At 42.3% G+C, this 24,623-nt stretch overlaps 1 protein-coding gene and 1 long non-coding RNA gene across 2 annotated transcripts in view; one reads left to right on the top strand and one right to left on the bottom strand.

The window, feature by feature from the left end:
- Nucleotides 1–24,144, top strand: part of POC1B (POC1 centriolar protein B) — a 91,926-nt gene extending 67,782 nt beyond the window's left edge. Inside the window, exons 11-12 of the mRNA XM_044277204.1 lie at nt 21,993–22,187; nt 22,551–24,144. Coding sequence (XP_044133139.1) covers nt 21,993–22,187; nt 22,551–22,643 — 288 coding nt within the window. The 3' untranslated portion in view covers nt 22,644–24,144. The remainder of the gene's footprint in view (nt 1–21,992; nt 22,188–22,550) is intronic.
- On the bottom strand, nt 7,622–13,804 carry LOC122925853. The gene is made up of 2 exons (XR_006387643.1): nt 13,717–13,804; nt 7,622–7,817 (listed from the first exon to the last, which is right to left on the bottom strand). It is a non-coding gene; the product is annotated as an uncharacterized LOC122925853 (long non-coding RNA).
- Nucleotides 24,145–24,623: the final 479 nt, after the last annotated feature.

Here is a 24,623-nt window from a genome sequence, read left to right as displayed (position 1 = left end):
CTGTCTCCCCCAATAGCAGAAAGGTCAGGCATGGTGGATATTTTGTATTGACCTCTCCCTATTGAAAAAAAAATTGCACCAGCAGCTAACTGTATTATATGGTCAGACTTAAAGGGGTTTTCCACAACTTGTTTATTGATGGGGGTCTGAATTCTAGCACCCCTGCCAATCAGCTGGTTTCAGAAGCCAGTGGTCGGGCCTGGTTCCTGCAGAATCGCTCTCTATGTAGTTCCAGTGCCTGGTTCCTACAGCTGATCGGTGAGGGTGCCGGAAGTCTGACCGCCATCAATCTGATATTGGGACGGGAAAACCCCAATAAGATGTCCATACAAGCAGAATATCTAATATGGATGGCGTTGGGCATATTTAATTTCAACATACCTGATCCTTTTGTTTTTGAGGAATCTGTCCTCTGTATTCAGGATGTATCTGCTCTATTCATAGCTTTTGATGGAAATGAGATGAGGCTTCTGTAATCAACCTGTTCATCCCGAGTTGGTTGCGATTTTACAAACAGAACTCCTTTTTAACCCTTGGGTTTAGATCTAGTTCATTTCATATATTTTTAGGAGTACATGTTCCCTCCTATAGATAACATTACTATTAGAGAGAGCTGATAAATCAATGAGAACAGAGAAACATGTCATGGCCACGGAGGTAGAAATATTCCCTAGCCAGTCACTGGACCTCTGAACATGTGAATCAGCTAATATAGGAGCTGGGTTTTCTGGTGTCCATTAGGTGGGATTTCAAGATGTTAGGCTAATCCCCCTGTGAACGCTCAGGAGTAAAATTGCTGTAGATTTATTGGTTGGTGGCTTGATATCCCTTGTATTTATGTAGTTAATCCAATTATAACAGCCGTAAGAATGCTCTTGTGAAATAGTAATCCGAGCAGATCCATAAATCTCCAAGTAGCACATAGAGCATGACAGTGCCTAAAAGATCTCTTCCAGTGCCCTTCTCTGCACTGTTCATTGACATGGTGACCTCAATTCTGACAGTAATAATGGATTGAGACATCACATCAACAGACGAGAGTCACTACCTATATGAACATTTATGGCAGATCCATTATTTCATTAAGCTCGAAGGACATGAGTAAAGCATGACATATGTACAGTATGCAAGATGCTAATGACTTGATTGTTTACTTTTCTAGACTATGCACTTCACTCTTAGATTTGTGTGTGTGTGTGTGTGTGTATATGTGTATATATATATATATATATATATATATATATACATATATACTTTTTTTTTTTTTTCTTCTAGTGTTGCAAATATAACCCATGCCTAGGAATATATTTATTTCCTCGTTTCAGTTTAAAACCTGCAAAAAGCACATCAAATACTGTGTGAATGTAATGTAGACTTTATGCACATGGTCATATTATATATCCATATTTAACATACCTGTAATACACACATACGTAGCTATGGGCCCATACTGTAGTTCTATGTCCTTCTGATTCTATCCCATACAGGGAGATAGAAGGACCCATATGTCTTTTGCAGTATGCAAATAGCAAATACTGTACGCAGGCGTTCCGCATTTTAACGAAAGCCCAATGGTAGAAATGCCTATTCATGTTTGCAATTGAGGAGAAGAATGGGACATGCTGTGTCTTTCTTGCAGGGCCACAGAAGGGAAGCGTGCTGTCCACATCTCTTGCAGCCCCATTCAAATAGAACTCTTTCAGCAATATGCATAAATAGCCTTACAAATGAGAGTGGTCGCATGAAAATAGCTTTCTGGAGCTTTTTTAATATATTCCTATCGCTATATTTATACCTGGCTGCTAAATACACGAATGTATAAATAATTTTTCCATGGAAATGTCCCTTTGCCTGCTTATAGCACAGGAACTCCCTCTTGTAAGTCATGCACTGCAGAAGACACCCGCTGTTCCATAATTAAATTATCCAAGACATCCGCTCCCATATTTTAGGTTACAGATAAGCTCTAACACCGTGTCACTATTTGCTTACGTAACCTTTTAATAAATGTTGCACAAGTGATAAACACCTATTGTGACTGAAGTCGGACAGGAATGCATAAGAAGATTTTAAAAATGCTGGCAATGTGTGCCAGTAATGATCAGCTTACCATGTAAGTGTATGTTTAATGTATGTCATACAGTATATTGTAGGTACATAGTGTGCCCTATTCTTAAAGGGTTTTTCCAGCACTTTAACCCCTTCCTGACTATTAAAGGGAACCTGTCAGCTAAAAAACGCTAAAGGCTGGGATCTTGCAAGTCTCGCGCATGCGCGGTGCACTCCTTGTTACTGCGCGATCCCGGCTTCCGCACTCAGCCGGCCACTTTCCTCTCTGCGCATGCACTGGGCTGTTCTATCTCGCGCGCGCCGGAGGGAGAAAAGTGGCCGGCTGAGTGTGGGAGCCGAAGACGGGATTGCGCAGTGACAAGGAGCGCACTGCGCATGCACAAGACTTGCACGATTCCAGCCTCACAGCAGGATGTCGATCACAGTGAAGGGAGGACGGGTGAGGGGCAGGCTTAGCTTGACTTGAAGCGAGGAGGCCGCTGCCCCCTTGACTTCAAACTCTGCTGTTACATAGCGCCTGCAGGGAATTAAAGTTAGTTTATCAAGATTTTGGTACATCTGGCCGGAGGAAGAAAAGGATCTTTAGGAACATACTGTTGAATGCTTAAAAGTAATGCTGGTGGTTTGGGAGCCGTTTTTTTAGGTGACCGGTTTCCTTTAAGTCATGGAAGTCGGTGACTTCCCGCATCTTGACGTATTATACTTCACGGTGGGTGATTGGACAGGCACTGGAGCAGTGCGCGCCTGATTACTTCAGGGGTCCAGCAGTCCATGATAGCCGGGCCCCTGCTGGATTAACCACTTCTATGCCGCGGTCAGCGCTGACCGCAACATAGAAGGGGTTTGCTGCGGGTGAGGGAGCGTATTGGGTCCCCGCGCTACTGTGCTGCGGACCCGATGGGTGACGAGGCAGCCTGAAGCCTTGCGCAGCATTGGGACCTGCCTTGCATGGGGACCCAGGCGATTCAGCCCCAGGCTGGGTTTCCTAGGCAACCTGTTAGTGTATTACTCAGTGTAATACACTTAACAGGCAATTAAAGTTTCAAGTAAAAAAAGAAAAAAAAAGCTGCTTTCCCCAGATCTTATAATATATAAAATAGGAAAAAAAGGGAAAACACACACATATTAGGTATGCCCGCGTCCGTAACAACCGGCTCTATAAATATATAACATGATCCACCCCGTCCGATAAACGCCATAAAAAATAAATAAATACTGTCAAAAAAGCCTTTTTTGTCACCTTACATCACAAAAACGCCAAGCGATCAAAAAGGCATATGCCCATCCAAAATAGTACTAAACTGTCACCTCATCCTGCAAAAAATGAGACCCTACCTAAGACAAAAAAAAAAAAAAAAAAGCTGGGGCTCTCAGACTATGGAGACACAGAAACATCATATTTTTTTTTTTTTGTTTAAAAAATGCTATTATTGTGTAAAACTTAAATAAATAAAAAGTATACATATTAGGTATTGCTGCATCCGAAACAATCTGCTCTATAAAAGTGTCACATGACCTAACCCCTCAGGTGAACACTGTGAAAATAAATAAAAACGGTGCCAAAATTACCAATTTTTGGGGGGTCACCGTGCCCTATAAACTGTAATAATGAATGATCAAAAAATCATATGTATCCAAAAATGGTACCAATAAATATGTCAACTCTTCCTGCAAAAAAGAGCCCCTGCATAAGATGATCGGCAGAAAAATAAAAAATAAAAGGTTTTCAGAAAACGGAGACACAAACATAATTTTTTTTTGTTCCAAAAATGCTTTATGTAAAACTGAAACCAAGAAAGTAAAGTAGACATATTTGATTTCATTGCGTCCATAAAACCTGCTCTATAAAAATAGCACATGATCTATCCTGTAGGATGAATGTTGTAAAAAATAAAAACTGTGCCAAAACAGCCATTTTTTGGTTTCCTTGCCTCACAAAAAACGTAATATAGAGCAATTGTAAAATCGTATATACCCCAAAATAGTACCAATAAAACTAGCATCTTATCCCCTAGTTTCTAAAATGGGGTCACTTTTTGGGAGTTTCTACTGTAAGGGTGCATCTTGGGGGCTTCAAATGGGACATGGCACCTAAAAACCAGTCCAGCAAAATCTGCCTTCCAAAAACCCTATGCTCCTTTTTTTTTCTGCGCCCTGCCATGTGCCCATACATCAGTTTACAACCACATGTGGGGTGTTTCTGTAAACCACAGAAACATTGAGTTTCTGGTAAATATTGAGTATTCTTTGACTGTTAACCCTCGATGTGTTAAATAAAAAGATGGATTAAAATATAAAATCTGCCCCAAAAGTGAAATTCTGAAATTGAATCTCCATTTTCCTTTAATTCTTGTGGAACACCTAAAGGGTTAACTAAGTTTGTAAAATCAGTTTTGAGTAACTTAAGGGGTGTAGTTTCTACAATGGGGTCATTTATGGGGGTATCCACTATGTAAGCCCCACAAAGTGACTTCAGAACTGAACTGGTCCTTAAAAAGTGGGTTTTCGAAATAGTCTTAAAAATTTTAAGAATTGCTTCTAAACTTCTAAGCCTTCTAACGTCCGAAAAAAATAAAATTGCATTTACAAAATGATGCCAACATAAAGTAGACATATGGGGAATGTTAAGTAATACATTTTTGAGGTATCACTTTCTGTTTTTAAAAGCAGAGAAATTTAAATTGTGAAGTTTTCAAAAGGTTTGGTAAATTTGGATTTTTTTCCAATTAAAGGTGAAATATATTCACTCAAATTTATGACTGTCATGAAGTACAATCTCTGGCTTGGATAACTAAGAGTTTCAAAGCTATTACCACATAAAGTGACACATGTCAGATTTGCAAAAAAATGGCCTGGACAGAAGGGCGAAAACTGGCCCAGGGTAGAAGGGGTTAATATTGATGACCTATCTTTAGGATTTGGTCACTAGTATCGGGCCATTTGAGGCCTGACATCCGCCACCCTGATCAGCTGATAGCATCAATCGTGGCCACCTGAATTAACCTGCTTTACGGATCTGAAAGGAGACCGCTCCATACACTGTGTAGTGCTTGGATAATGCAGGTCAGCTCCTGGTCTGCTTGTAGGCGTTAGTGCCAGGCATCGAACCCCATAATTTGTTATTAATAATCCGTCCTAAGGATAAAGGGGTTGTCCAATCTGAACTTTTTGGGCCTTTTCTCCATTTACTGCTCTGAGACTATAGAGAGCGCTGGCTCTGGTATTTTCTGGAAGTCCCATTGTGGTAAATGGAGAAACACTTGTGACCTGTACCATATCCTATTAATATGCCATAACTGTCCAGATGGCCGATTGGCGCAGTACAGAATGCATCATCTGGGGCGTTTCTGTACTGCGCTCTGCCAAACACCGAAGCGCAGATGCAAGACTTCGGGCCAGGAGTGATTATGTCTTTACTTAATGGGCAGCACGGTGGCTCAGTGGTTGGCACTGGTGCCTTGCAGCGCTGGGGTCCTAGGTTTTAATATGACCAAGGACAACATCTGCATTGAGTTTGTATGTTCTCACCATGTTTGCTTGGTTTTCCACCGAGTACTCCGGTTTCCTCCCACACTCCAAAGACATACTGATAGGGAAGTTAGATTGTGAGCCCCATTGGGGACAGCTGATGCTAATGTCTGTAAAGCACTGCAGAATATAGTAGTGCTATATAAGTGCAGAAAATAAATACTGCCTGTCCCTGTCAAAGTGGTGGTGGTGGGGGGGGTGCTGCTTGTAGGAGAGTGAGTAGACCCTCTGGGTGCAAGAGCAACACCCTTGTTGAACCCAGGGACTAATTTGCATATTAAAATGCTGTTTTCTCTGTAATTTGGCCACAGAGCGAATGGGACCAGCACCATTAGATGCTGCTGACAAGGGAAGTTCTCTCATGTCAGCTGGTGTAATTGAGAGGTATTTAGTGGCAGATTCAGAGCAAAGTGATGTGTGTGTGTGTGTGTGTGTGTGTGTGTATATATATATATATATAATATATATATAATGTGTGTGTGTATATACTGTCCATAGCATTTTAAAGGTTGCAGGTTCTCTTTAAAGGGAACCTGTCAGCTCTGATATCCTGTCCACAGGGCAGCATCGTGTATTGACAGACCACTGATTTCAGCAGTCTCACTCCAGCACTTTTTGAGAAGTGATCTGCTACACTCTGCAGTGTGCACTAGTGCTTGGAGAAAAAAATAAATCCAATGAAGCGTGCTGTCACCGGTGTCCCCCCTAGTCCAGATGATGACTGACAGTTAGAAATAAAACTGTCAATTATCATCCGGGGTTGGTGGAGGGCGGGGTCTGTGGGCTTCATCGGACTAGTCTCTCTAGTGCTAGTGTCTGTTGCAGGAACAGGTCAGCAGTGTAAAAGTGTTTGAAGGGTTTATCTGGGAATTTGATATCCACAGGATAGGTAATCAATATCGGATTGGCAGGGGTCAGACATCCAGCAACCCTGTCGATCGACTGTTTGAAGAGGCTGCTGCAGTCTCCTCATAGCTTGCTGGCTACACGCTTGGGATGGTTTTGGGAGGTGACAGATTCCCTTTAAAGGGGTTTTCCGGTAGTAGTGATTTTTTTAGCAAGTGCCCGCAGGCTGACCCCTGAAACTAGCTGTCCGCTGCTCCAGTCCTCCATGCTGCCTCTGCTGTCTTCATCTTCTGGTCCCCGCACTGTTTACATCTGGTGATGCATGGACATGGTCACATGCACCATGCCACCACTGACACCAGTCATTGGCTGGAGCGCTGCATGTGACCATGCTGATGCACCACCAGATGTAAACAGTGCGGGGACTATAATATGGAGGCAGCACGGAGGACTGGAGCTGCAGGAAAGTATGAATCTTCTATTTCAGGGGGCAAGCTGCGGGCAGGGCACGGCTCTTGTTAAAAAGATAATTTTTACTGGAAAAGTCCTTTACACATGCACATCCAGGGCAGCAACTTTCCTTAAACAGCTGTGCAGCTGCAGTGCATTTGGAAAGTCTTCAGACCCTTTCATTTTGTCACGTTTTATGTTGCGGCCTTGTATTAAAAATACTTATGTCAATGTAATATTTTTTAGTTTTCTCTTTTCAATAAATTAGCATTTTCTGCATTCTATCTTCAGGTTTTTATTTATGAGCTATTGAGTGTAGAATGGTGGGGAAAACTTCATTTTTTTCATTTTAGCACAAGAACACAACATAACATAAAATGTGAAAAAAGTGAACTGGTCTGAAGACTTTGCACTGTACATGGCCAGGAGGGAGCAGTGTACATGAAACAATTTGCTGTGTGGTTTTCACTTTGGTGTCACGTCTGCCACATGGAGAAGTATTAAGGGGAAAAGTCAAAGCTGGGCTATATAAATCCCAATTTCCATGACTAATGAAGGCGGAGTATAGTTTATGTCTGGCATTTTCATTTAATAGCGTTCTACTTTGATCATTGGGATATAACAGGCCATCAGTGTGTGTTGGGTGGTGGTCCAATCCCTGTTGGGCACTGCAACCTTTTCTGGTGGCCATCCATGTTCTTGCAGCTCAGCCGCATTCTTTATGTGAGGGCACAGATGAGCAGATCCCTTTTTTTTTTTTTTTTTTGCTGTGGGGACACTGATCACACCTGGATGGCCTATCCCAAGGCCGGTAATATTCACACTCTCTAGTGACGTAGCTTGTGACCTTAGTTTTCAAACTTTACTTGACTAAAGACTGAAACGCGATAGCTTTATGGAACACTTCCCGATCTTTGCACAGCCTGTAAAGATAAGGTTAAATTCAATGAAATACAGTTTGCTGAGACATGTTAATGGCACGTAAATGGTTTACGACCCGGCTTAATACCCTTAGATAAAATCTATTTATGGCTGCAAACACTGAGTCGTAATGAAGGATTCTTTGAGTTCACATTTGCAGGTCATTGCCTGGGTGTGTGTGGAAAGGTCTACTGTCTTGCACAACCTTCCAATAAATGGATGTTGTCCTCTTATTGAACACTGGTAGCAGGGCAACAAAGCATAGATGTCAGTGAAAGGCTTAAGTAACATTTATGTCAACATGATTTATTCTTCTGTGCTAGTCTTAGATTAAATGAGCAATTTCCTGGCAGTTGGAGGTTTAGACGTTCCAGGTGTTATTTCTGTCTCTGAGCTTCCTGAGATCACTGTACTTGTAAACCGTGACCCTGTCTTTATAGCTGTCATTTGATTTTCCTCACCGGGCTGGGAATTTGAGCTCAAGCCATCGCTCTCACAGCTGATACTGAGGCATGCAAAAAATGCCCGGCAGCTATCAACCCACACATCCAGCAACAACTGGTTCCTTCCTCTCTTCCTGTGGAAGAGTAACATCCTCTTAGAAGAAATATACCCTGAGGAATGCAGCTCTAACAGGAGGGCTTTCACACAGGAAATTATTCATGTGCCACTTACAAAAAAGTGCTTCTGTAGCTTGGACTGTCAACTCATAATGAGCTTCCTGCTGACCTAGAACATGTTGTAGCCCTATCTGCCTCCGCATAAAATACCAGTTTGTTTTGTGCACCTTTGCAAGCATCTCACTACTTGTTGAGCAACTCTTGCTAATTGTTTATGCTGGAGTAAGTCATTGCATTCTTACTCTTAATTACCCTCTTTCCCTCTAAGAAGGTCCATGATGATGCCTTCAAGTTCTGCTGCCACAAAGAAACCGCCCAACACTAATTAATTTTCCCTCCAAAGAATGGCCCAGGGGAAAGGTATAGATGACTATTAGAGCTGAGAGAGCAGCGTCTTCAATACCGCACAGAAATTTTTGGTTACAGCAGGATAAAAGGGAGGTTGATGGGTAGAATGCAGGACTTCATTTGTTTTGAGAGACGGTGCTATGGAACTTCAAACTAGATTCTAGATGGGGAGAGAGGACAGATAAACGAAAGCAAAAAATTGTGAATTTTCAAAGCTGTGCCCCCCGGTTTTCTGATGTGCAAAACTCTTAAGTGTTTGTGTAAACAGCATTTTTAGGGTACACAAAACTTTCTGATTAACTTTTATTAACTCTTAGAGGGAGATGGGAAAAACAGCACTCACCTTAGGGGATAATATACTTTATATTTCTGTAGTCCGGGTCGCAATCACCAAACATATGGGGGAGATTTTTATTTTTATTTCCCATTTTTTTTCATTGAAAAGTGTATTTTCAATGGGGAAAAAAAAGCTTTAATATATATTTTATTTTTTATTATTGAATAACTGTTTGTTTTTTGTTTTTACTTTTTTTTTTTTTTAACACTTAAAAGTCCCACAAGGGGACTATAACAGACAGCCTATAGTGCATTGCATTTTAATGTCAGTGCTATTCTGACATTGACCAGCAGCCTGCGCCAGAGAAGCACAGCCTGCTGGAAACTAATCAAGGCAGGCTTCATAGACCCCAGCCAGCCTTCACACACATTGGCACCCCGTGATCGCATTTGCGGGGTGCCGCTGGGAGATAGAGGGAGTCCGCTCCCTCTGTCAGCACTCTACATGCAGCAGGTGCCATTGTTAAACAGCCCGGATCGGCACTCCTGCCGGTCCGGGCTGTTAGAGCAGGGCCGCAGTTCTCATGTGAGAGCCGGGGAACCGTGCGTTGCTTTGATTTAGCCGTCGTAAAAAAGCGGCGGCTCAGCCTAAAGCCCCTTAGTGACTGCCGTAAAACGGCGTATGGGTGGTCACTAGGGGGTTAAAGGGGTTGTGCAGTGGTATAGTATTGATGTCCTATCCTCAGGAGACAACATCAATATCAAAAAGGTGGGAGTCTGACTCTGCACACCCCGCCAATATGCTGTAGGGGTCACTACTTCCTCTTCAAGATCACACTGCATGTCGTCTTTGCTTGCAGCGGCGGCGCAGTGTAATTAAAAGTGCTTGTTCGATTCAAGTAAAATGGAACAAGCACTTGTAATTAGAGTTGCGCTGGTACAAGCGCTTCCTCCGCTTCAAGCATTATTATCATCATCTGGCTGCACAACCACTTAAATACCTCCTTCCACCAGGTCCATGGATTTGTAGCTCCAGAACAGGCCAGGTATTTTTTATTTATTTTTTTGCAGATTGTGTTGCAGTCAATATTAGCTAGACAAATCAATGGCCGTAATCGGTGTCAACCCTTTAGTTTTAACATCAGCAAAACCTTTTGGGTTTAATTAATGCTAAGTTCATGTGATGTCAGAGGGTAACCGGTGGGCCTAGGTCCTTTCTATGACCTGCTAACCCCTCTGTTGCCCTTATGGTGGCACCCTTTTTATATTGGCTCAGAAGATTTTATTTGTAGATGTAAGAAGAAAATATATATATAAAATAAGTTGTCACGCTATGTAAATAAGAGTTAGTAAATATCATAGACCCATATTTTGTTCATAATGGATCACAGGACACATATCAGATGTTGTAAGTGAGACATTTTTACCTTTCAAAACATTAAGGCTACATGCACACGACCGTTGTTTTGGTTCGCATCCGAACCGCAGTATTTGCGGCTTGGATGCGGACCCATTTACTTCAATAGGGCCGCAAAGGATGTGGACAGCACTCCGTGTGCTGTCCGCATTGTTTCTCTGTTCCGTGGTCCGCAAAAATAATATAACCTGTCCTATTCTTGTCCCTTTTGCAGACAAGAATAGACCGTTATATTAATGGCTGTCCGTGCCATTCCGCAAATTTCGGAACGCACACGGACGCCATCCGTGTTTTGCGGACCGCAAAACACAACGGTCGTGTGCATGTAGCCTAACTCCTTTAGAAGGTGATGGCAGCAACGCTTCTCAGAAAAGTTTGGACAGGTTCATGTCTACCATTGTGTAGCATCCGCTCTTCTTTTAACAATAGTCTGTGAATGTCTAGGAAGTGAGGAGACCAACTGCTGGAGTTTTGCGAGAGGAATGTTGTACCATTCTTTTCTGATATAGGATTGTTCTCTTTTGCCAGATTTTAGTTTTTGTTTCATGATTCCCCAAATATTTTCTGTTTGCGAAAGGTCTGGGCTGCAGGTGAGTTCCGCACCCAGACTCCTCTTCTACGAAGCCATGCGTTATGATGGATACATATGTGGTTTATCATAGTCTTGCTGAAATATTCAAGAGATGTTGTCTTGATGGGAGGATGTGTTCTAAAACCTCTATAGTAATCAGCATTCTGCCTTTCCAAATGTGTATGCTGCTGACGTCATAGGCACTAATCCAACCCCATACCTTCAGCAATGCAGGCTTTTGAACTGTGCGCTGATGAGCTGGATGGTCCCTCACCTCTTCAGTCTATAGATCAGTGTCTGTGGTTTTCAAAAAGAATTTCAGATTTTAATTCATCTGACCACAGAACAGATTTCCATTTTGCCTCAGTCCATTTTAAATGATCTTTGGCCCAGAGAAGACAGTGGCGCGTTTCTGGATTGTGTTGACGTATGGCTTCATGTTTGCATGATACAGCTTTAACTTGCATTTGTGCATTGCACGCCAAACTGTGTTCACAGACAGTGATTACTGGAAGTGTTCCTTAACCCAGGCAGTGATTTCCAGTAAGAATCATGCCATTTATTAATTCAGGGCCCATAAATCACGAGCATCTAATATTGACTGCCAGCCTTGTCTTTTGCGTACATGGAACTCTCCAGATTCTTTGAATCTTTTGATTCTATTATGTACTGTAGATGGTGGGATATTCAGTCTTTGCACCCAAGTTGAGGAACATTTTACTGAAACTGTTCCACAATTTTGAGATGTGTTGCTGCTATCAAGTTCTAAACAAAATTTTATAAAAAAATTTATGAAATTTTTATTTTTTCCTTTCAACATCTGATATGTGCTCTATGATCCTTCTTGAATAAAATATCGGTCTATGAGATTTGCAAATCATTGCATTCTGTTTTCATTTACATTTTACACAACATCCTGACTTTTTTGGAACTGGAGTTGTACATCATTTTAGTTTGAGATGACCTAATTTATTTTGCAGCGTAAATAAATGCTGTGATGAGTACATTATACAGGCCCTCCATACTTGTAGTATTTAGTTGATAACTGTATGTTAGTCCTTCAATGCCTTACTTCTTAGTTGGTGCATGCTAATTTATAGCACTTGTGCCAATTATACATAGGAATGTGCTAGCACATACTGTATATGGTGATAAATCTTCAAGACATGCGGTCATATAAAATACCTTTAACACATTTTTATGGTTTTCATTATGTACCAGCCATTGAACAATTCAGGTTTATAGTGGATTAGATAGGTCTAACGTTGTGATATTCAGTATGTAAACACTCGCTGAAGAAGTATATTAGAGATGTGCTATGATAGAAGGACATGGGTGCTTCAGGAGTCGTCTTCATACTCCCATAAGTTATCCTACATTTAATACAGGATTGTGACATTATTTCCATAGCATTTTCTGTCTTGGGGGCTGAAGGCGCTGAGCGGTTTCCGTTGCTTTCCTGCCCTTCTTTGACAGGTCACTTTATATTTGGCACTTGCTGTGTGCTCCAGTGTTTTTGTGACTTATGTAAGTGTTGGAGTATTATCCTTCCTGGGCTGTTAAATTTAGACTTGGCTGTCTGTTAAGGAATTTCTCACCTTTAGAAATCTACAATTGCTTCAGTCAGCTCATACAGCTTTACTTCATAGAGGGAAACTTTGGGGTTATATTTTCATAGCAGTCAAGTTTTTTGCATGTCTGGAATGTTTTTCAGTCTATTGATTGATGCTACACTACAGCATACCATCTTGGACATGTTATTACTTATTGAACTGCATGAAGACAGAAATCAGACTTGCTGGATTACCGGGATCAGTACTGACTGTCGGGTATTGGGATCTTGAGTGAGCACTGAAGGCCTAGTCGTCCCTGATCATTGCCTGGTGTAAACATGTCCAGCTATTTGGCAAACCAGCAAATGCTCATTTGTTGTTGATCACATCTTTTATGCTGGCATAAAAATGATGGTTTGTCGGCAGCACATCTCCTTGTGACTACTGGATGTACTGCCAACAAAAATAACTCGGAGAAAGGAGTGGTCTGAACAAACAATCACAAGAAAGATCGTTCAGATAATTGCCAAGTGAAAACAAATGTAAACGAGTGCCAATTGACTTCCTATAATGACGAATGATGCTTGGACTAGGCATCGGCTTATGTAAAAGGACCTTAAAGGGGTTCTCCAGGCTTTTAATATTGATGACCTATCCTCAAGATAGGTCATCAGTATCAGACACCCGTCACCCCTGCCTATCAGCTTTATGAAGAGACAGTGTGCGTGTGCAGTCTCCCTTCTCTCTGCTGCTTTGCCATAGATATAGCAAAAGCAGTAGGAAGAGAGACTGCACATGCACACTGTGTGTGCTATCTCCTCATACAGCTGATCGGTGGAGGGTTTCGGGCCTCTGCAGATCTGTTATTGATGACCTATCCTGAGGATAAGTCATGAATATTAACCCAGAAAACCCCTTTAACTTTTCAGAACTTTGTTATAACTACATTTGACTGTAGGAAAGACTGTATATGTTCTTTATACGGTTAAGTGCTAAAAAGTACTAAAAGCCAAAGAAAGGACTAGAGCAGTGTTCCTCAGGGCCCAACTGCTTGTCATGTTTTCATGACAAGTATTGAGCAGATGATATAATTAGTTTCAATGGATCCCTACTTACCACAGGTATTCATTCTGTGGGATATTCACAAATCATGACCGGCAGGCCCTGAGGACTGGAACTGAAGAACACTGGACTTGTAGCTTCATTCACAGTTATAGGCAGATGTACAGAAAAACCTCTTGGTTAGCTTAATATGTATTTTATGTTCCCATGTCCATGAGGAACCATAAGATGGTGATGTGATACTTTATTTTTAAAAATGCAGAAACGGAGATGGAATGTTACAAGATGTAGTTAGGAAATGTTCACATGTCCTTCTGTCAAACTTGAAATGAAACTGTTCTATGTTCATCTTTTTCAGCATATTGGTTTGGCTTTAGCTGCCTTTGATATCTTTCAAGTCTGTAGTGCTGTTCCTTGCATGATCATGGTGGATCCCTGGTATAACGCATTTTAAGCTCACATCTTGAAATATAACTGAAAGGGGTTCTCCAGGAATGCGAAAATATGGCTGGTTTCTTCCAAAAACAGTGCCATACCTGTCTATGGGTAGTGGCTGGTGTTGCAGATAAGCTCCATTGAAGCGAATGGAGCTGAGCTCTAATATCGCACACAACCTGTGGACTAGGGTGGTGCTGTTTTTGGAAGAATCCAGTTGTCTTTTTGTAGTCCTGAAGAACCCTTTTAAAGGGGTTGTCCTGGAATACTGAAAGGATTATACTTGCCAGCTCCCTGCTGCCTCAGAGTGAAGACTTCCACATTTCCATCTTCTAGTCTAGGGTTTGTTTTCTTCCCATCCATGGTCACCTGTTCCCCTCCGCCAACCTCTGGCTTCAGCAGTGATTTGTGTCTTGTGGACACATCACTACTAAATTAGTATTGCTAATGATTGGTTGCTTGGGACACATTTTTGGATGCAGCTCAAAGCTCTTAAAGGGGTTATCTCACTATAACTTTTCATTTTAAATCTGACTCTGCGATTTGACTTTGGGAACCTCCACAGTTATAGGCAAAGCTGTGACTGTCCATTTTCTCTAAAGTAGATCTTTAAATGTTGTATATACCTTTTGGGGGCATTTTTTAATTTTTTTATTGCATAGCACTCATCTTAAGAAAATAATATATATATACGGAGACCCTTTTTTTATATATACATAGCTGAGATGCTCTAGCAGCAGCCTCTGGATTTCCTCTTTTCCTACAGTTGGGGAGCTGAGGGGGCTCCCTATCTTTGCTCTCTGACATTATAAACGCTTATTGTATCTCAGTTCTTATCTTACTGGCTTAAATAAGTGTTTATGACCTCTTAGTAGTTTAGAAATAAGGTTTATTAGATGACCGGCACAAAGTGAAAGTACCAGTTACATAATTAAAACAATAGTTAACCCTTTCTGATAGAACGGCTCAATATTTTTTTTTATTAAAGGCCAATTGAAAATAAGATTTTTAGCCAAAAATTGGTAAAATGCAATCATAAACATAAATTAACCTCCAAAGGTGTACATAGCCTTTAATTCAATTGAACAGCTAGCAAAGTAATACATAGATGGGTTGGGCTGCCAGAAAAAAGGCTGCTTTGTTTTAATGGCTCTCCTTTCTAGTAGATACAAGAGCCTGGCACTGCCTGATTGGATCACATTCGGAATCAGATGGAGAAGGAACAACTGTAATAAAACTATTATAGCTCCATCTGGACCAATCCCTCAAATGTTCAGGACTCATCATAAACCGTTTTTACTCCATCTCCATTTTACCTGCTGAAAATTCCTGTCCAGAGTTGAAATGGTTTTTCAGAATAAAAGCGATCAGTCCCAGTGAAACAAAAATAGTCCTTATTTTGCTGTCTCTAGGCCATGTGGAAAGGGCTTGAGATATTCCCTTTTTAAATGTAGAGCTCGGAGTTAAAAAAATTAAATTAAAATAAAATAAAAATTCTAAATAAAAATGTTACTAGATGATTGCTGATTCAGATGATGTCTGAAATGATTGCAGTATTATCCTAACCTTTACTAGAAAACCACAATCACTGTCAACATACAGGGCCCTGAGGAATGTGAAGTGTATTTAAATGTGTCTCCAGGATCGTAGATAGAAGTGGAGGAAAAGGTGGAAATGGATCAACTGTAGAATGGAACATTTTCAGTAGTCCATTGTCAGGTCCAGACATGTTTTAGTACTCAGGCCCTCATGATGTGGAGAACTGCAGCACAAGGTATTTTATTCTGAGAAAGGAAGCACAAACGCCCTTTGTTATCTCTGTGGTAGCACTAACAAATACTAAGAGGATGCGGTCAGGGGTGAGTAACGCTGCACATCCAGGATGTGGTACACTGTGTTATGTAGCAAATGCAAAGTGTCTTTCCCATGGTCAGTAAATAATGTATGTTGCTATAGCCTCTGACCATTCTTGACAAAAAAAGTTGTATCTTGTCCTTTTATTTGAAATTTGAATAACCTAGTATCCAAGGACCTAAATCTGTACAATACTGTATTGTATCTGCCCCTACTATTCACTTCCCAAACCAGTGTATTTTTGAGGCCATAGGTGAATTCCTCTACAGCCTCCTTGGTGTCATGGGTGAATTTGCATGTGTCTCATCACTGTGGATCGATCGCTGGTGTTCCGTGACACCAATAACATAGATGAAATTACAGAGCATAAGAAGAACTGAAATGTCATAATGTAGTTCACATAATGCCTTTACTGTAGGCATTTCTTTTAAGTCAAAACCAGTAATGGATCCTAAAGATCTATATACTTTTTATACTTTATATATTACTCCCCCACCCCATCCTTTGATCCGGATGATGGTACATGGCACTAACCTTATTATTACACATGGGATCAAAACTTGTACAGATCTTCGCATAGCTATAGAGTTAAAAAAAATATTGGGGGGGGGGGGTGCAAATCTGATCGATGGGGATCAGATCGGCATCGCCACGATAACCAGTGATGGCACATGACCTTTGTGTGAATGGGAAAGAGCTGCATTACTAAGCAGCTGATCAGCGGGAATGGCATTAGTCGAACCTACACTGCTCAAATGTTAATGACCTGTCCTGAAAATAGTCAATCATCATTTCCCTCAAAACACCTTCAAAGGGGTATCCGCCTCTCATATCAGAATACTCGTCCTATGCAGCGTATGAAGAGCGTAGCACAGCAAGTCTAGCCTCTGCATAGAAGGGATATTCCAATCTCAGTTATGAATGGCTGATACGGGACTAACTCTTTATATGAGGATTATCTAGACTTGACTCTATAATTGTGATAAACATTCAGCTGCCAGAAGAGTTACTCATATAAAGTTTTCAAGCTCTCAGTAGAATATTTCTTTTCATGAACAGACCGCAGTGATTTGAAAAAATGGTATGAAACTGAAACCCATGTTATACTGCACAAAGTAACACAATATTTTATTATATGGTGATTAACAGCCCTTAAATGGGTTTTCCGACATATTTTAACTGGTAATCTATCCTCTAGATAGGTCATCAGTACCCGATCAGTGGTGGTATGACACCCAGAACCCCCGCCGATCAGCTTTTTGAGATGGCAACAGCGCTCCTGTGAGTGCCGCTGCATTCTCGCATCTTACCAACCACGGCTCCGTACATTATATAGTGGCTGTGCTTGGTATCTCATTTCAGCCCATTCCCTTGAATCGTTTGGAGCTGCACCTAGGCCACGTGACCGATGAGTGTGACATCACTGGACTTGGGTAAGCTTCAAGAAGTGCTGGTGCCTTCTCAAACAGCTGATCAGCTGAGGTCCTTGGTGTCGGACCCTCACCAATCAGAAACTGATGACCTATCCTGAGGATAGTCGGGAAAGACCCTTTATCTTTGTATATGAAACTGTCAGTTACACGTGTTCTGCTTTGCTTATCAGAGATATCAGTAACTCCCCAGTGTTAGCGTAGCTGGTGTCTGTTCTGTTTTATGAGAATGATGGCGGTTTTAGGTTGTATTTGTTGTGAGCCAGTGGGAATAGCCACTGCAAAGAGCTCACCTGATGGTGCATTAGTTCAAGGGCCGGGTGATGCTGCATTTCTTCTACAGTTATTGTAAAAATGGAAAACATTTAGATCTTATATATGATATTATTCAGGTGACTAAAGAATGGTGGTCAATAGCACAGGGGTAGCTTCTGGGCTCTATGCAGGATCTGTAATGGCTACCTTTCGTGTTCCAGAAGAGACCCTCCAGATTCCCCCTTACTAAAGGTTCATGCACATGAATGTATGAGTCCTAAGACTTATTTCCCTCAGTATATGTATGGCATTTACCCGATAATCTTTATTCTGCCACGAGGTTTAGTAATATGTACTGTTAATCTGTCCTTGCTGTAATGTGGATCAGCTCTCCAGACATTTCTAGACTCTGGTATACACAGCAGGCAGGGAAGAAGAGAGCCGCATCCTGAGCCAATGATTAGACACTAGGTATGTCCAGGGGTCAAGTCCTGGGAAAAAAAGTGTGGGAACTCACCCAAATGCCTCCGCGTGACGTCACGGCGCGCGGCATACGCAAAGGGCAGGGGAGGTTGGGAGGAGGAGCAAGCAAGTACCGTATTTTTCGCCCTATAAGATGCACCGGCCCATAAGACGCACCTAGGTTTTAGAGGAGGATAATAGGAAACAATATTTTTGCCTGTAGAAATGCCCCCCCAATATGCTGCACACACTGCCTGTAGAAATGCCCCCCCAATATGCTGCACACACCGCCTGTAGAAATGCCCCTCAATATGCTGCACACACCGCTTGTAGAAATGCCCCCCAATATGCTGCACACACCGCCTGTAGAAATGCCCCCCCAATATGCTGCACACACCGCCTGTAGAAATGCCCCCCCAATATGCTGCACACACCGCCTGTAGAAATGCCCCTCAATATGCTGCACACACCGCTTGTAGAAATGCCCCCCAATATGCTGCACACACCGCCTGTAGAAATGCCCCCCAATACGCTGCACACACCGCCTGGATGGAGAAATGCCCCCCCAATATGCTGCGCACACCGCCTGGATGGAGAAATGCCCCCCAATATGCTGCACACACCGCCTAGTTGGTGAAATGCCCCCCAATATGCTGCGCACACCTGGTGGAGTACACAATGCCCCCCAAATATGCTGCATCCCCATTTGACGCATTGTCCCCCAAAATGCTGCACACCCCACCTGTATTAATCATTGCCCCCTGTCCCCCAAAATGCTGCACACCCCACATGTTTTAATCATTTTCCCCCAATATGCTGCAACCACCCCCCCTGCTAGAAGCCAGCCAGCAATTAATATAATCTAATGAGCGCTGTGTACTGTGGAAAATCCGCGCGTGCACAGTGTCAGGGTAAGGAGATTTTTTACATATCGAAACAGACTGTGAAATCTCCTTAACCCGAACGGCGCATGCGTAGCTGGGTGCACGCGCGGTATTCTCGCGCGCACCCAGGAATCGGAGCGCACTGTATCTTGACTACACTAAGTTCCTGGTCGCCCGTTCTACTGCGCAAGCGCGGAGGCGCACACCCCCGACACACCCCTGGAAGTCACGTGGGGTAAGGTTTTCTTTCAGGGTAAGGTTTTTTTCTCAGAACACCGGCCCAGAACGGGAACGGCGTTCCTGCTGTGAAAAAAGTGCAGGAACGCCGTTCCCACCCATTCCCCCTCAACTCGACCCCTGGGTATGTCCCTGTAGGCCCCCTCTGGGCAATGCAGCTAGACTGTAGTCGCAGATCACAGCTCTGCCACAATGCAGTTGAGCTGGAAAAAAAAAAAAAGAAATATCGGAAAAGCATCACCAGTATGAACTGGACATTCGCTTTCATTTTCATATCAACTTAGCGATGTCTAATATTAGCATACAAAGCAAAAATGATTATATTATACATCACTCCTCTGCAATAGGACCCATGTGTGATTGCAAACTCTGCACCTCTTAGGATATGGCCACACACAGTGTAAACGCAGAATAGCATGTGGAAAATCCAGTGTTTACAGTAGCAGCAAAGTGGATGAGGTTTTCTCAGATCTCCTCCACACACTGTGGACACAGAAGGAAATCCTCAGAAGGTCATTTGTAATTGCTTATTTTGTGCAGACTTTTGGTATACCTATATTACTCATATGTCATCAATATCAGATTGGTGGAGGTCCGGTTGTCTGCACCCTCACTGATCAGCTGTTTAAATGGGCCGCAGTTTTGGATGAGCACTGCAGCTTTGGTATAGTATACCAAGGACAGTGCCGCACATGGTATAGTATACCGGGCACAGTGCCGCACATGGTATAGTATACCGAGCACAGTGCCGCACATGGTATAGTATACCCAGCACAGTGCCGCACATGGTATAGTATACTGAGCACAGTGCCGCACATGGTATAGTATACCGAGCACAGTGCCGCACATGGTATAGTATACCAAGCACAGTGCCGCACATGGTATAGTATACCAAGCACAGTGCCGCACATGGTATAGTATACCAGGCACAGTGCCGCACATGGTATAGTATGCCGAGCACAGTGCCGCACATGGTATAGTATGCCGAGCACAGTGCCGCACATGGTATAGTATGCCGAGCACAGGGCCGCACATGGTATAGCATACCGAGCACAGGGCCGCACATGGTATAGTATACCGAGCACAGGGCCGCACATGGTATAGTATACCGAGCACAGGGCCGCACATGGTATAGTATACCGAGCACAGGGCTGCACATGGTATAGTATACCGAGCACAGGGCCGCACATGGTATAGTATACCGAGCACAGGGCCGCACATGGTATAGTATACCGAGCACAGGGCCGCACATGGTATAGTATACCGAGCACAGGGCCGCACATGGTATAGTATACCGAGCACAGGGCCGCACATGGTATAGTATACCGAGCACAGGGCCGCACATGGTATAGTATACCGAGCACAGGGCCGCACATGGTATAGTATACCGAGCACAGGGCCGCACATGGTATAATATACCGAGCACAGGGCCGCACATGGTATAGTATACCGAGCACAGGGCCCGTATTCCACATGGTATAGTATACCGAGCACAGGGCCGCACATGGTATAGTATACCGAGCACAGGGCCGCACATGGTATAGTATACCGAGCACAGGGCCGCACATGGTATAGTTGTGCTGTGCTTGGTATGTCAGCTTGTTTCCAGTCACTCAGAAGGAACTGAGCTGCACAAAGTCCGTGTAGCCATTGTACATGATATTACAGGCCAAGGAGGAGACCACTCTCCCTACTGGAGTGCAGAGACCCCTTCCAACAACTGAATGTCAGGGATGCCAGGATTTAGACCCCCGTCAGTCTGATATTGATGACCTCTAAAAGCAACACAAAACTACTTTTAAAGTAGTTCACTATTTCCCCTCTCCAAAGGTACAGGATTGCCCAGCGTATAGCGACATTTTGTGTAGGGAATTTTTGTACATGGCATTCACAGACTTTTCTGACAGGTGTACTGATACAAAAAGGTGATGGGGGTCATTTACTAATCTGAAATACGCCTAAAGTAGGCCTATTTCAGGCACAGATGGCAGCACAACTGTTAGTTGCGCCGCTATCTGCAATTTCGACCCACTCACGCCAGGTCTAAAATTGTGTGCGGGGACGGGCCAGTAGGCCAGCATCATTCATCATTTTCTACGTCTGTTTTAGGCGTAGAAAATGGTCTAAATGTAAGATAGCTCGGAAGCTGTCGTACATTTAGTAGTGGCTCTGGATACGCCGAGGTTATGGAGAGGCCTGGGTCTTAATTAATGGGCCCCGATGTGTCTGTTTGGCCATATTGTCCAATGTGTGGTAAGTTTAGGTGTACTGGTATTGGGTTTTGTTGATCCGCTTTGTGTGCTAAAGGAGACCCCCTTCTATTAGCACAGGGACCCCCTTCTATTAGCACAAGGGGATAGCAGTTGCAAAGTGCATTAGATAATCCATTTTCAGCGGGTGTTGTGCAAGCCAGGGGTTACATGACAACCATGATGGCCGCTGTTACTAATATAATGAAACTGAGACTCGCAAGTTGCTGTGATAGCAACCTCAGAACCGCAAAAAAAATCCAGCAGTGTTAGAATTATTTTTTGTTAGATGTGTGGTCACAATTGTTAGTCGCACTGCAACCTCATTCGGGTCCATTATGTTTTGAGGCTACACTGCTATCTTTGGTTGCATGCCAAAGTCGCCATGTAGCCTCAGCTTAATGCTCAATTTTTACTGCAGTGGGAAACCATGGCTTGCTTCCAGTAAAAGCGGATCTCAGACATCCCACCTCCTATGTACTTATTTTATTGCATTTATTTATTTTTTGTTTGTTATTGCACAGATGCATCAGTTGCATAGCCGTAATGAGGATCCACGAAGTGACCGTGTGCCTTATAAGACTTCACCACCACTGCCTGCCACCTCAAAAAGAAGAGGGCAAAAAGAAGAACATCCAGCCGATGAGCAACCAGGTTTCCAGTCTTCACTGGGCAGCACTTTGGAGCATATTGTGGATCAGCTTAGTATTTTGACTCAGGTATATTTGGTGCACGTGAAAAACTGTACCAGCTCTTACATTTCCTTCACAAGTGGACACATTCATAGAAAATATTCAGTGTTCATCAGAAAGACTGGTGGTAATACTGGGTGTATGTAAATTGTTCGTTCACACCAAATATTTTATGTATAAATAGGAACGCATTGAATGTATTAATGGGATTAGTCACAACAGTAAATCAAGTGTACATATTGCATAGATCGATTGCTCACCCTGAAAGTGTCATTTCCTTAAAAATGCTTTTGAAGGACGTGTTAAATGTAGCGTTCAGTTTACAATGTGCTATCGTAGAAGGGAAAAGGATGTAAATGCTAGTTTCTAAGGAAACATATTGTTTTACAGACCGTCTCGATATTGGAGCGCCGACTGACAATGACAGAAGATAAACTCAAAGAATGCCTTGAAAATCAGCAGAGGATGCCCGAATCAGACTGATATGATGTGTGATCTTTGTACTGCAATCATTTGTAAATATTATTTATCTTCTTGTATGTAATAATATATTTTTCCTAAATATTAAGGTGTTTTTATGTTTCTCCTAAATGGCATTTAGTATGTGATTCTGAAGGGTACGTCCACCTTTACAGCCATTACACCATTTTAACTAAAATGGAAAATTAATGGGGTATTCTGGTGTAAAAAATTCGAATTTTATCAAAAATATGAGGCACAAAGTAAAAATCCTGAATATCTAGTAATTAGATATTTTCAGAAGTTTCACACATAATCGCTCACCACTTACTGGCCTAATATGTGATGTTAATAGCCAGCACTAGGAGTTACAGGAGTCTGTAACTGGGAACTAATGTGAGAGGTTCAGTGGTGGGGGAGCACAATATGAGATGCACACAAGGGGAGACTTGTTCTTCAGCAGCCAGAAGAGGTGCTTGGAATGTAGGATGTGATCTGTAGTCTTCTACCCACATGGGCTGCTGCTGAAACAAAGCTCGCTCTTACTGCCTCGAAAAGGAACATATATGGGGTAACAGTGTGACAAAGTTATTTTACATGTTTAGGATGTAGTATTAGTACTGTACTGTTCTGTGTTTAGTGACCCTCATCCATCTTTGTTTTTTTTTTCTTCCAAAAACTGAAATACCCCTTGAAGCCAATTTGCAAACAGCATTCATATACAGATGTTTCCATGGTTACAGACTACAAATAAACCCTATGTAGTCAGATCCTGCAATCATGCTCCCATCTGTTACTTCCTTTTAACATACATTTGATAGAATGGGCCACATGGGTGACAAGGTTGGTTTGTAGTATGTTACCATGAAGACACATGGGTAAGCTTAGTTGTAGACCAGAAACAGGAGATTTTTAAGCAACACTGTTTGCGAAGTTGCATAATAGTTATTACTTAATGTACTCTTGACAAATAATGCAATCCTATTTTCTTATACATAATTTCTATGTTATTGAAAAAGAAGTGTGTAGGCTTAACCAGAGATAAAATAGATTTCACCCATAAAAGAGCTATAATTTCAGGCATTAGCAATTCACGTTATAGGAGTCTTCTAGCTGTAATCCACAATGCATCAAACAGGTTTCATAGAAGTCTTGAAAACTGCACACATCACTGTTGAGAAAATATGAGGCATTTATTCTACAAAAGTAATCGGTGGGGACTTTCAGAGCCTGCCACCTCATTCAGATCGCCACTTGTATCATTCTTCTTGTATCATTTATTGTGGAGGCAGTAAGTGATGCCACAAATAGTCATCCTAAAGGTAACTGTAAAATATCACATTTTTGCAGAACAGTCTGCCTGTACGCCTATAACCCCAAAATGTTCAGCTTTATGTTAAAGTGGTAAACATTGTCCATTTACTACCATTGTAAAATATATATTGTTCTGTGGTAATATATAATACAAAGTTTATCTTCACTTGTACAATTGATTTATTTAAAAGAAACTGAAATGAGAAACTACTTTTTAAACCAAAAACACTTTACAGCAAATGTATTTTGTCCTATTAGTCTTCCTTTAGCTGGTATTGCGAATGTAGGAATAAACATGCTACGATAACTTTATCATCAAACTGCATCAGGTTTGAGTTCCTTAACTTAATATAAAGGGGTATTCCAGGATTGGGTCTTTTTTAAAATAACCTCCCCTTCCCCCTAACATGCGGTACCTAAGAAAAAAAATCATACTCCCCTACTCCCTGCCACCTAAGTCCTACACCCTTGCTCCATTCAGTCATCCTCTGCTTGCCATATGCCACGTTGGACACGTCACCACTGAAACCAGTCATTGGCTGCAGCAGTGGACATGACCCAAGGAAACAAGCCATGGACTGGACGATGGCCAAACAGAGACAGGGCACTAGACCGGAGTGGAATAACAGGTGAGCATGATTCTTTCCTTAGATACCAAACACTAGGGGATTTACTTTAAAAGGGACCTAA

This window comes from Bufo gargarizans, chromosome 2, assembly GCF_014858855.1.
Source record: "Bufo gargarizans isolate SCDJY-AF-19 chromosome 2, ASM1485885v1, whole genome shotgun sequence".
Lineage (NCBI taxonomy): Eukaryota > Metazoa > Chordata > Amphibia > Anura > Bufonidae > Bufo > Bufo gargarizans.
This window is presented reverse-complemented; position numbering and strand designations above follow the sequence as displayed.